Here is a 13842-nt window from a genome sequence, read left to right as displayed (position 1 = left end):
AAAGATCCCTGGCACGCAGATGGCGAATTCTCCCCAAATGCCGAGTGCCACGTTCGTATTCAGAACAGCGTTTGAAGAAAAAGCATCGAGAGTAAGTAATATTGTTGATAGGAGATTACGAGCAGTCTAGACTGTCGTATAATTTGCCAAACAGGATTTCTTTTCAGAAATAAATATAAGATCGCTTTTTACGGAAAGCGTGATGTCGTAATCAGAATACGAAGCTTCATAAACTGGAAAAGTCACGTTCATCTTGCTTAATTATGTTCATATTAATTTTTTTTTTTTTTTTGTGGGAATGGAGGGCCTTAGCAAGAGAATGAAGAAAAGAGGAAATCTATCTATAATTAATCTATGAATGTTGTCCAGTGTTTAAGGTAATTATATTCTTAATGGCAATTGTCAAATCCGTTTCTGGTTATAATGTCAATGTCTTTATCTTCTAATTAAAAGGACTTATTTCAATTTATTCAAATGTTTTCTAGTTTTACAGTGATACTGATATGTATTCATGAAAAGCTACAAATAGTTACAAACAGAAATAAAACGTTTTCACAAGACTAAATCCACTGGATAGCAATCACATTAGTGCTTAAAAAGTAAAAGGTGTGAAGGTATTACAGCTAACGACCCCAGCATTCGTATGTAATATATTACAAACACTAATTCAGCAATACCATCCGATTTATGTATAAATTACAAAACCTACCGACCTGTTAAAAAAAAAAACTCGTAATATCTAAGGTACACGAGTAAGCAATCGCGGGTAACTGCATCTCGGTTGTGTCAAGTGTTTAGCAATTTAGCCTTAATTGTACCTAAAGGGAAAATCTTTGTGACAACTCCAAGGAATCTAACTTCGCACATTATTTGGAAACAAGAAATATAATATCCATTTGTTAAAGTTCCACGTCTTCTAATACCAGCAGAAACTGCAAGAATTATATATGAAAGAATACAGAAGATAACCAAAAGAAAATCTTCCAAGAAACGCTTAAGACCGAACGAAATTTGTGACCCATAAAATAATTTAGATAATTAAATGTACGTAAATTAGTTCTTACTCACACATTCCCCTTGGTAAACTAAAGAGGACGTCAGCACAAGTACCTGCAAAGAAAATTTCGTAATTATTTATCATTAATAATCAATAATAATTACTTGATAGGATAAATTTTCAAGAAATATGAATTCACAAAGATGAAGCCATTCTAGTACACAATTTTCACCAGAGGTTAACTTATAAACCTACGGAAATACTTCCAGCCCGTGTACCAATGAACATCTTACAAGAAACTTAGTATAATAACTCATCCTTTGTACATATGCAGTGAGGAAGAGCTCATCTTTAGGAAAAGATAATCTCTCTCTCTCTCTCTCTCTCTCTCTCTCTCTCTCTCTCTCTCTCTCTCTAGCTGTCGGAAATCTAAACTCGTGAAAACTTTTTCCCCGTAACTTATCGATGCCTTTGTTGTGATAGGATTCACAAAACCCCCCGAGAATAGGCCTACAGCTCTTTCTGCGCGTTATAATAATTTGGCCCCTCGCTTAGAAAAGAAAAATGGCTGAAGAAAAAGCGATAATTTAGGCGTTGTTTTACAAAATTTCAAGCGAGATGCCAAGAGATCGAGATTCTAAAATGTCCCGTGTTTACACTACATGATTTACAGCATAGCCGTTCATGCAGATGGAGGGTCGAGTAAACAGGTAATTTTACATAATTTGGGAAGAAGCGTGTTACTGCCGTAACATGTATTATAATATTCTTAATAATAAGTAAGCAAGAAAATACGACAATTTTTAAAAATACTGCATGTACATTTTCAACAAAATTTTGAATACCATATCGACTGAAAAATTCATAAAAACAAAAAAGTTCGATCTATTATATTATTCATCTTCTAATCTCTCATTACAATCTTCTGAGGGTCGTCGCATGCCGTTAGCTATATTTTAACAACTAAAGCAAATGACAACGCAGAAGTACCAAATCGGTTTGCCCACCCTTAATTTTCTTTTGCAGTAATTTATTTTCCCAATTCTCCTAACCTGATTAGACGTCCCTTTTACCAATAGAGGAAACTGGCTTTATTCTATCCCAACACAGCTTAAGATAAACGTCACACTTCTGGGGAGAAGAGAAATAGAATTATTATCAATTACTCATCTATATCAATGAATAGTTAAACTAAAGCATATTACATGGTCACACTGCCATTTGTTCCATACAAATAATTAATTCTCAAAATGAAGATCTTTATCAAAGCTAGATTATTATGAGGAATTACTCGACAATACACAGCGTCTTAGTCAACCATACACTAATTTCCTGTTTCTTAGGGACGTCTGCAACAGGGCCAAGATTGTGACGGAGGTGAGTCACATAAGTGCTTTGACAAATGCCAGATTACCGAGTAAGATCCCACACTGAGGATTCCAATCTGAGAATTAAATATTCATTTGCTGGATCAAGCCTACTTGATGAGCTTTAAGAAATTAGATTAAGAACTCAAATCAAATTACTGTATAACGCATGAAAATATTTGTCAAGAAATAATAATGGTAAAATTTACGAAGTAAACTGAAATAATGTTGTTCTTGGGTTTTATGGAAAAAAAACACCATTCTACGACATATACAAAAACAAAATCGAAGCGGGGAAATTGAAATTTAGTTGCATCTATCACTCTCGGTTCTACAATACCTTTGCTCGATCCCTCAACCGTAACAAAAGAATTTGAGAGAGAGAGAGAGAGAGAGAGAGAGAGAGAGAGAGAGAGAGAGAGAGAGAGAGAGAGAGAGAGAGAGATAGTATATATATATATATGTATATAAATATATATATATATATATATATATATATATATATATATATATACATAATATATATATATATATATTATATATATATATATATATATATATATATATATATATATATATATATATATATATATATATATATATATATATATATATATATATATATATATATATATATATGCGAGTATATAGGGTAACGAGCCTATACTCATCGTGATTCACAGCGTCAGCTCTTGTATAATCTCGGCTGTAAATTTGCCATAAATTGCCGCTATTTGCTTAATTTCATGATAATGTCATAAAAAAAACCATGAAATTATACGACAGACCACAAGAAGGCACCCTGTGATGTTCCTCTTGTATGGAGGGACGCTGTCTTCCCGCATCACTGAGCCCTGGACCCACCCCACCCCCCACACCCACGCCCACACAACTTCCACAAATACGCCAGCATCGTAAATATATTCTATAGCATGATCATCTGATGCTCAGGATTTGTCAGCAGCAATAATAATAACAATAATAATAATAATAATCATCACTTCAAAAACAACAGCAGCTCACATGACAAAGCTACATCAACCAAAACTTTATTATTATTATTATTATTATTATTATTATTATTATTATTATTATTATTATTATTATTATCATCCGTAAAATGACACCGAATTTTTTTCCCAGAGGCTGAAGACACAAAAATGACATTCAAGATTATTATCTGGGGAAGGAGATGTTTCATTTCGGAGCACCATACAATATTGAAATAATTCATGCGAGAGATTACAACACTTTTATTGGAATAACGCGACAATTCACCTACTTATGAGGTACAATTTTGTGAAAATAGATCTTGTACTGGAATAGTTTTTAGATGGTAATTTCATACTAAAAATAATATACTATAAGCAATACTCAGGATGATTTGTAGGCATGAACTATTCATGTTATCTGTTTGTGTGTGTGTGAAGTACAAAGTAGGGAATGTATGAGGCGATAATGTAATTAAAAGCTTACCCTTCAGAGATGATATTTTTTTCGTAGAATATGAAGTGCAAGAAGAACTGAAAGACTAAGCAAAGAAAAGCGGAGATAACGGAGAAGAGGGTAAAAAGCATATAGGAAAGGATGGTTCAAATGTCTGGTTATATGAAAAGCGGGGTGGACGATTAGGTTGTAACAACAACAACAAAAGAAACCGTTGCAATACAGAGGTGTTAAGAGAAATGGGAAGGAAGACCTAGATGGTGATGGACAAATAGCATGAAAGAAGTATTACAAAGGAAAAGCACGAGTGCACAAGATAAGAGTGAACGGCACAGATGGGGGAGGGGGTTGGTTGAGGGGTTACATATTGCTGATGATCCTGATGTGAAAATGTATAAAATTTCTTATGCTAAGGAAATTTTCTACACAAGTTCTTCAACAATCCAGCAGCTAACGTACAAATGTAACAGGGATCACTGTACTTTTTGTCATTAGGGTTCCAAACACACACACATAATTATATATATAAATTATATATATATATATATATATATATATATATATATATATATATATATATATATACATATACACCAAGTATAGAGGAAAATAAACAGTCAGAAAGAAATACAACTTTATACAGATAAGTATTTACAGTACTTTACATGAGCCACATAGCCTCTTCGAGGAGAAAAAAATTATCTCCAATCCCATTAATCAAACATTAAATTGCCACATTTCCGTTATGCAAAAAGACGAAAAAGTAAAGAACGTCACAAAAGAAAGATAGATTACAAATGCCCAGATTAATATTAAAATCTTTCCGATTTGGACTCCCAATACTCTAAGCCAGTTTCTTTACGTCATTTTTCAAGAGCTATTTCAAGGCAGATTCACTAAGGCACGTTTACCAGTGTCCTTTCGTATCTTGCTACCAGACTGTGCACTAATTAGCCTCTCTCTCTCTCTCTCTCTCTCTCTCTCTCTCTCTCTCTCTCTCTCTCTCTCTCTCAAAACTGAAGCAACGCATGTTCGTTGTTAAGTTGATGTCACGCAACCACGAACATGAGGAACTTCAAGACTGTCAAAGATGTCAGAAAACATGTTTGCGTGTCTACACCTTCAGACTTGTAGCTATATTTGTCGAGTCTTGGAAAACGGCGCTACTCTCATCTCCTAATCGAATCATTGTGGTGCCTTCCTTGTCTTTCGAGATTAATCATCTTTCTACTCTGGTACTTGTTGCATGTTGCATGGAATCTTATATACACACGGATTTATATTTGTACGGACGTGCAATTTTTAAAACTGTTCTTCCTAATTCTTTTCGCTCTTAATGACACAGGCAAAAATATTTTTACTGCTAATGGATCTTTTTTTTTCTAGATAATTATTACCATGTTCGAAAAAGGGTGTTGACTTATCTATCAATTTTTTTCTTATAGCAATATCACACCCTAGAAACGTCTACAAAATCCATGTAACATTCTTAGTAGCTATAAATCATGATAAATCGAACGAGATATTAAAACAATGTTAAATGTTCGAAATACTAAGTACACCCCCCATGCTCACTATCCGAACGTAATTTTAAAAATTACATATGCACGCAGGGTGTCTGACCTTATATTGCAATATTTTGCAATACCTGAATTTTAAAAAATCGCTGACTTTTCTTTTCTCCAATTGGTTCTTTATGTGAAAACTTCTAATCTCGTAAAAGAAATCTCTAGCAGCACACACACACAAACACATACGTGCACACACACACACGTGTACATGTGTGTGTATGTTATAAATATGTTTATACATGTGCATATGTTATATATATATATATATATATATATATATATATATATATATATATATATATATATATATATATATATATATATATAACATATATATATATATATATATATATATTCTGTCTATCAGATTATTCCCAGAGGATATGACTAGAACTTATCATCTTTCCTCTATTGGACATACCACGTTGGAATAAAGTTTCTTGTCCTCTGTTGATTGAGTTATGTACTAGTGTTTGGTATTTCCTCTAAGTGACACAGCGAAGTGATGATTAGACGCAACGTTGTTTAACGGCGCCGGAGGAATGACCACAGGCGTAGTGAACGTTTGCGTGTGTGTGTGTGTTGTTTTGTTTGTTTGTTTGTTCGCTCTCGCGCGAGTATGCAGTGAACAGGTCTTCGTCTGCGTGAATGCCCACCTACCTTAAATAGGGCAGTATAATAATAACTGTATCAGCACGGAAATATAGTTTACAATTAGGATACACGTTAAAGAGAACCATCTAAACGCTTCCTCAAAAGAAAACAAAAGAAGAGATATACAATATTACCTCCGGTAACACTTCTTAAATTTCGCGAAGAACCCATGTTCAGAGTAGACTTATGAAATATTAAGACGAAATTACGACAAACTGCAATCTTCTGGCAATGATGAATAAAACAAACTGCAAGATCATTTATTCAAGACATATTCTGCTGCGTTTGCTCTCGAGCAGCAAAACTATCGGCTATACTTAAGAACATTACACGAAGATTTCTGTAACATAAAAATCAAAACCACAGAACTTTCAAGAGCTAATAGCAAGGATGAGAGAGAGAGAGAGAGAGAGAGAGAGAGAGAGAGAGAGAGAGAGAGAGAGAGAGAGAGAGAGAGAGAGAGAGAGAGAAACTGTTAACGTTTTGAGGTTCATCTTTAAATGAAGATAAGACAACATTTGTTACTACTAGTAAAAATCGAAACTATAATTATAATAACACAGACTGCGCGTCTTCTTTTTTAGTTATTTTCGAAATTATACTCTGCTGCAACTTTCCAAACTACTTCTGAAACCATGAAACCACCAAGATTAAAAGAATAATAACTTTCAGTTTCAGCTAACCCAGGAAAAGAATCCTTAAAGTAGCTGTTGAAACAAACTGAAAACAGAGAATGATTACGAGGTGGCAATCGAAAATGATAGGTTTACAGATACAGCCTACACTACGCAGACAAACATAATCCAAAGCGATGAGCTGGAAGCCTTCCACCTGCAGGGAAAAGAATCATAGGAATCCTTATCTTTCTGTAACGAGGACGATGTTATTTATTAATTATAAAAACTAGGTTCATTAAAGAAGCTCTCTTTCCATAGGTGCTTGCCTGACTTCATATGCACATAAGAAAGAAACCTCATTCTTTATATGGAAGCCCAATAACCAGATTTTTCTTTATATGCCATATATATATATATATATATATATATATATATATATATATATATATATATATATATTTGGATTTGATTTCCAGTTCTATAAAACAAGCTACAAAACAAGAAATACGAGGAATAATTTCGTCCCGTTACATGACGTCTCTAGGCGATAATTTTAATATAAACATACATCAGACGGTAAAGCAATGACTTGCCTTGAAATGCTTTACACAGTCATAATCATTTCAAATTCAGTTAAAGGCTTAGCGTGATTTCTGCTGCGAGGAATGGCCAAATATTCATCCAGACTTGCATATAAGAAATAAATCACTACAAGGGGCAGGCCTTTGTTGGCTGAGTCGGTTGAGCTTCAGACTGTCATTCGATGGGCCGGAGTTCAATTCCCCCGGCCGGCTGATGAAGAGTTAGAGGAATTTATTTCTGGTGATAGAAATTCATTTCGCTATAATGTGGTTCGATTCCACAATAAGTTGTAGGTCCCGTTGCTAAGTAACCAATTGGTTCTTAGCCACGTAAAATAAGTCTAATCCTTCGGGCCAGACCTAGGAGAGCTGTTAATCAGCTCAGTGGTCTGGTAAAACTAAGGCATACTTAACTACAAGGGGCTTACCTAATGTGCGTTTTCACTGAATTTCATTAAATTAGTTTTCACCTAATGCTGCCAGGAAGCTAACAGGTAGACAGACAGACAGGTAAACAGAACCAAGATCATAAACTTGACAGAGGTTGAAGGGGAATCACAGACAGAATAGTTTTGAGAAATTTTATCGAAATCCGTTCAGTAGTTTCTAGCAACCCTGCTAACAGTTAAGCTGACGATCCGATCTGCAAAGTCATCGAAGTTTGAAGATCACACAATGAATGCTTGTCACAAAATTTTATCCAAATCCATTCCCTTGTTAATATCTAACCTGTTAAAAGTTCGGCTCACGATCCAAACCAAAACCATAAACCTGACGGGGGTTGAAGGTGGATCACACAGTAAATCCTTTCACAAAATTTTATCAACATTTTTCTGGTAACCAAGCCAACAGTTAGGTAAACGACCAAAACAAAACCAAAAAAATAAATACATAAATAAACAACAGAAATTGAATGGGCTCAAACAATGCATCTTTTTCACAAGCTTTACAAAGATCACACACACTGCATGCTTTTCCTAGAATCACATCAGAATCAGTTCATTACTTTTCCAGTAACCCTGTTAACAGGTAGGCTGCCATTCTGAACCACAATCATAAACTTCTTTCAAAATCAGTTCTTTAATTTTCTAGTAACCCTTCTAACAATTAGGTAGACAAACCGAAGCAAAAACATAACCTTTATGGCTGAGGTAACCATAAGCAAACATGACGGCCATGAATTTTGTAAACACATCAAACATGGCTCTCATAACCAACTCATCTAAGACTAATCCTTTCTTATCTATGTATAATTTTCTACGTGGTATTACGTTTGCTTAAGGTTTTTGGTATCATGATCTTCACGAACGAACAAAAACATCTTATCAACTTCAACTGGCTGTTAAACACAGGCACTTCGTCTGTGCGTAAGAAAACTTGCAGCAATTTTCCTAATCATTTTATTTCCTTCTAATCCCACTGACACTAAAGGAATTGCCACTCTGAAACGAAGACGTAATTCCGCCGGCATCCTTTTTTGTCTTGTTTTACCTTTTTTCCTCCACAAGTTCAGGTAGAGGGAGAACGGGGAAAGGTAACAAAGGAAGAAGAAGAATCCCAAGGAACAGGAGGTGGAGGATGGAGGAAGGGGGAGGAAGGGGGAAGGAGGATGAGGAGGAGGAGCGAAAGAGGGGAGCCAATATTGATAGCTTTGAGGGGTCGGTGGAAAGATTCCTCTTTTAAAGTTTTTCTCCCAGAAATATATTTCGTAATTCCCTTCGATGTATTTTCGGATGGGAAGAGTTGTCTGCCTCTCCCGCAGGAATTCACATTTCGAAAGTTTTCGAAACTCGTTCTTTTAATTCGGGATTCCGGTCAAGTTGGCCAGAAAAAAAAAAAGAGTTGGGAGGCGTGGAGGGGAGGGGTTTGCGGGATAACAGGTGATGATGGGCATAATACTGATAAAACATAAAAGAAATTTTGTAAGTGCGCTTAATATTCGTATTCATGTAAGCAACCGAAGAATTTACCCAAAGGCGATCATGCAAATTAGACCATGTGAATTTATACACAATACTCCGTACGGCTTACACCAAAATGGGCCGTGGGGCAATTCACGCCTCAAGTAAATCTGAAAATCTTTGGTACCTAGTTCTCGAGTTATCTTTATATAAAAAAAAAGTGTTGATGTCCATTCGGCGAATCAGCAACTGTTGTACAGCATCACATAGAAATAGACTGCAAATAATGATAGCAGCAAATCTCTAAAGAGGATTTCAAATGTTGACTACTGTGACTCTCGAGTTAGTATGTTGAAATGGCGTCATAAAGTTTCTGAGTGTTACCTTTTCACTTCCTAAGTTACTTGAATCAGTAACCATTTGAATATCGTGGATACATCTGCTGTTTGTCACCTTTTGTTCCATATCCAAAGGACAGAAACAAGGGCCATCTGCAAAATCAATTACCCCAAGATCCAAAACTCACCTCTCTGAAACCACTTTCCCTGACACTAGGTGACCTCGTTGTCTGCTTTTCACTCTTGATCACTCACTCATTGAGTTGAAGGCTGTCAAACACCCACCTGGCCACCAGCCTCACCTTGAATTATCGAGACCATCCATCATCGTATTACTCGATTTGGCAACTGTTTCTTTCCATCCACTGGCAAGTTTACAAATTTTCTCACTTCTTTAATGTATCCTACTTCCTGCCATCTTTCATCTTTCAAGAAGAGGATATACTACTTCCTTGGGATGAAGTTCTCTTCCTCCCTCCCGCCCTTTGCCATCGGGACTCATCCAATCATTTGTAGGAAGAAAGGTCTCCATATAAACTGAAAATCTTGGTGTGTCATGGATTTGGCTATTTACATGAAACGATGGGACACAGGTACTGATCTTATAATGTAGTAACACCCAACTTCTGAACTTATGGAAATGAAGTCGCCAAACGAAGCTCATACGTGCGTCATCTATTGAGTAATTGAGTAATTCCTCTGAAATCACAATGCTCAAGCCTTGGCTTTAAAACGTGTTGCAGGTAGCGCGATGTCTAAAATGAATACGTCGGAAACTCAACTTGAAGCCTGATTTATCCAAAAGGTTCAGCTTTTGTGGGAAGACCCACAAGACCAGTAAAACAAAGCCTACTGAGTTTAGACGCAGTATCACTATATATCCTGCATACATGGTAAACATATCTTTTTTCACGATAATTTAAGAGCGGTGCATCATATAAGGCCTTAGCTCGCACAACTGCGAGATAAGGCTTTATGAAGTGTGGCTGTTTACCACGCCAGATCTCAAGGTATGCTGCTGCAATGAACACGGTCAGATCCCCGACCCCTGGCAGTGTGAGTGCACCGGGGTTAAAATTATTGTGGAAAAAGACGATACGTAGACCCTGTATGTAGGACGTCTAAACAATCAATGGAAATAAAAAAGAATACAGCTTACATGTTTCCCTATAATTCACTTGCTTCCTTATCATATTTATCGCAAAACATCTCGCCGTCCCACAACTGTCCATTTTTCGCTCTTGATATTTCACAGACAAAACGAAGTCTACACATCTCTTAGACAAAGAAGATGGCATTAATGACGTTTTCCCTTTTAGGCCGGTACGTTTTTAACTTTTCAGATACGAGTAAGCCCCATCAATTACCGACTATGCCATTAATTAAAATTTACATTCCCCTTAGTTACAATTAGTAATTAAGTCCCACAATATATAAATTATACATTTGACTAATAGAAACAACAGACAAAACGTAATGAAATGATGAAAGAACAGCCTTTTAGCAAAGTACTGAAACAAGGCAAATTATGGCTGCCGATAACTCATAATCCATACTCAGCTGTCGATGATAATCGTTTGGTGACCAGGCCATGCCAGCAGGCAACAGAAATCAATGATGAATTGTCTTGCCTGTGAATTGACAACCGCCGTTAACGACCGTGGCTGAAGATAAAGACGACCCTCTGTAATATCCTTAGATCTATCAAGCGGTGGAAAATCAGTGATGATAAGAGAATTGAAGCAATACGTTACAAGCCACAAATATTCGCTGTTATTGGTTCCTTCCTGGAATCGACTCATTTCCTTCAACCATTCCTACTTCTTTGCTTTTTTCAACACAGCCACTGGTTATGTCCCAAAAATACTTTTTAAAGTTCTGAATATTAATAAACAATATAAACACAAATTAATTGGAACCACTTGAAAATTAAAATGGAAATTAAAGTTCACGAAAAATAGCAGAATATTTTGCAATCTTATCCCACTTTTTGCTAAACTAGTTTATCGTTTATTTTCACACTTTAATGTGGATTAATTGTACATAATTATTTAATGTTTGTGAAGAGTACAAACACACACACACACACACACACACACACACACACACACACACACACACACATATATATATATATATATATATATATATATATATATATATATATATATATATATATGTATTTATACATATTTATGTATTCACACACATATGCAAATATATATATATATATATATATATATATATATATATATATATATATATATATATATATATATATATATATATAATATATGTATACTATAAAGTACAAGGTGCAGTCTTGAGAAATTAAAACAGATGACGGAAGGAATGGCTTTAGACATGGGATCAGAATTGTCTGCATAGTTTATATGGGGGATGAAGAATTCAAAGGGTCGGAAATGTACTCATACGTAAAAAACAGGTAAAAAGGTTAGCATGAAAGTTTGAATCAGAGAATTTTGAGGTGGTCTGGACTTGCGGAAAGAATTAACGACGATAAATAAATGAAATTATTGCATAATATTGAGTAGTTAAAAGTGAGAAGGAGAAATAAAAATAGAAACAAGGTATCAGGAAATAGTCTTTAATATCCAGAAAACGAGACAGTACGTGTTACCGAGGGTTCTGTGAAATGCTGATGAGTCGCCTGTGTAGGTTTATGAGCCAGCTAACAATGTTTCACACACATGCATATATGTATATATGTGTATATATATATTATATATATAATATATATAATATATATATGTATATATATACATATATATATATTATATATATATATGAGAGAGAGAGAGAGAGAGAGAGAGAGAGAGAGAGAGAGAGAGAGAGAGAGAGAGAGAGAGAGAGAGCGAGAGCGCCTTTAATCTTTCAGCAACAGACCATCCACAGCTTTCCAAAATAAATCCTTCATTCAAGCCATGGCCAAATTCCATTCCACTTAGCACACCTCGGTTTAAGTTGGATAAGTAAATAGATAAATCGTTCATCGTTGCATAAATCTGCCCTCAGTTTTAAAGGAGTCCTTTGAGCTTACAATGATAAACGAGTATTTATTTTTCGGTCACCAACCCAACCGTTAAACAGGATCCACTGAGAACAGAATATGAATGCCACCGTCAGAGCTGCAGAAAATGAGATTTTCCCATTCCATGCTTTTAAAAATCATGTGAGGCTTCGAATATCCTCCTCGCGCAACCAAGGTCCCGTTTAGACGGAGGATTTGCTCACAGGATAAAATTGGGTTCACTATAGTAAAGCTTTCGTTTTTCAGCATCTTTCCGTCTTATGGAATACGACTCACTGCCGAGTTCGATAATTATCTGTTCCGGGATCTCATGGGCGCTCATAACTAATATGATCAATCAGAGATACCAAGGATACTTTCATTATTAAGTCTCCCGCCCCACAATCTCTCTCTTTGTTGACCACCTCACCAACTCAATATTGACAAAGACAAAAGCTAAACAGTGACTTTATGAAAGCATCTTTCATTGCCTCTTCCCCTGTACAACAACGTCAGCGAATCCACGCTAACTATGGTGGTTTTAGCCATCCCCAAATAATTGGTTCACTAATTAATTACATCACCTGCAATTTACTCTGAAACCTGTATTTCTGCCGGCAAGGCTCTTGACTGTGAGTTCTGCGTCTAATGTGACCTCCTCCGATGTATTCGTTGTTAGGTTAAATGTGTATTATATGATGTGCTTTAATTATTTTGCACGCTTTTACTCTCTGGTTTCAAAGGCTTGCTTCGACTGAGAGAGAGAGAGAGTTTGGGGGTCGGGAGGAGAGAAGTAAGAAAAGCTTCGATAGAACGAAGCCAGACATCTATTTTTCTGTTGGACCTAAACTGTAATAAGCAAAGATAAGTGCAGTCTTTCTTGATCGCAGTAGAAAACAAATAAAATTTCCCTATCATTAATAACATGTTACATTGCAAAATCCAATCACTTTTCTGGTCTAGGATAATATTAAAAATGATGTCACCTAACACAAAAATCCTATACGATGAATAAAAACAAGAACTATAGCACTCAATTCAAATAGCTCATAATTTAATGAGGGTCTCTTGAATTCGCACCATAAGCAACGCCAGAAACAAACCACTATTAACCAACAGCAGCCCCACCTAAACCTAAAAGGCGGCAAGACCACGACAGAAGCCCCCAAATCTCCTGCGAATATGCAAATAACGGTAATATATTTACCACGCCTTCTATCTAAATTCAGTCCATACGGTAGTAGAAAATACCGGCAGGAAATGTCAACAGACATGTCTGTACGAGGAAGACAGGTTTGAATGTCCCGAGCAACAACGACACGACGGTGAGATCAGCATT

At 35.8% G+C, this 13842-nt stretch overlaps 1 protein-coding gene across 1 annotated transcript in view; it reads right to left on the bottom strand.

The window, feature by feature from the left end:
* Window positions 1–276: 276 nt before the first annotated feature.
* LOC136847955 (neuroligin-4, Y-linked-like) overlaps window positions 277–13842 on the bottom strand; it is a 100575-nt gene continuing 87009 nt past the window's right edge. Inside the window, exon 3 of the mRNA XM_067119978.1 lies at window positions 277–1110. Coding sequence (XP_066976079.1) covers window positions 1061–1110 — 50 coding nt within the window. The 3' untranslated portion in view covers window positions 277–1060. The remainder of the gene's footprint in view (window positions 1111–13842) is intronic.

This window comes from Macrobrachium rosenbergii, chromosome 2, assembly GCF_040412425.1.
Source record: "Macrobrachium rosenbergii isolate ZJJX-2024 chromosome 2, ASM4041242v1, whole genome shotgun sequence".
NCBI classification, from domain to species: Eukaryota; Metazoa; Arthropoda; class Malacostraca; order Decapoda; family Palaemonidae; genus Macrobrachium; species Macrobrachium rosenbergii.
This window is presented reverse-complemented; position numbering and strand designations above follow the sequence as displayed.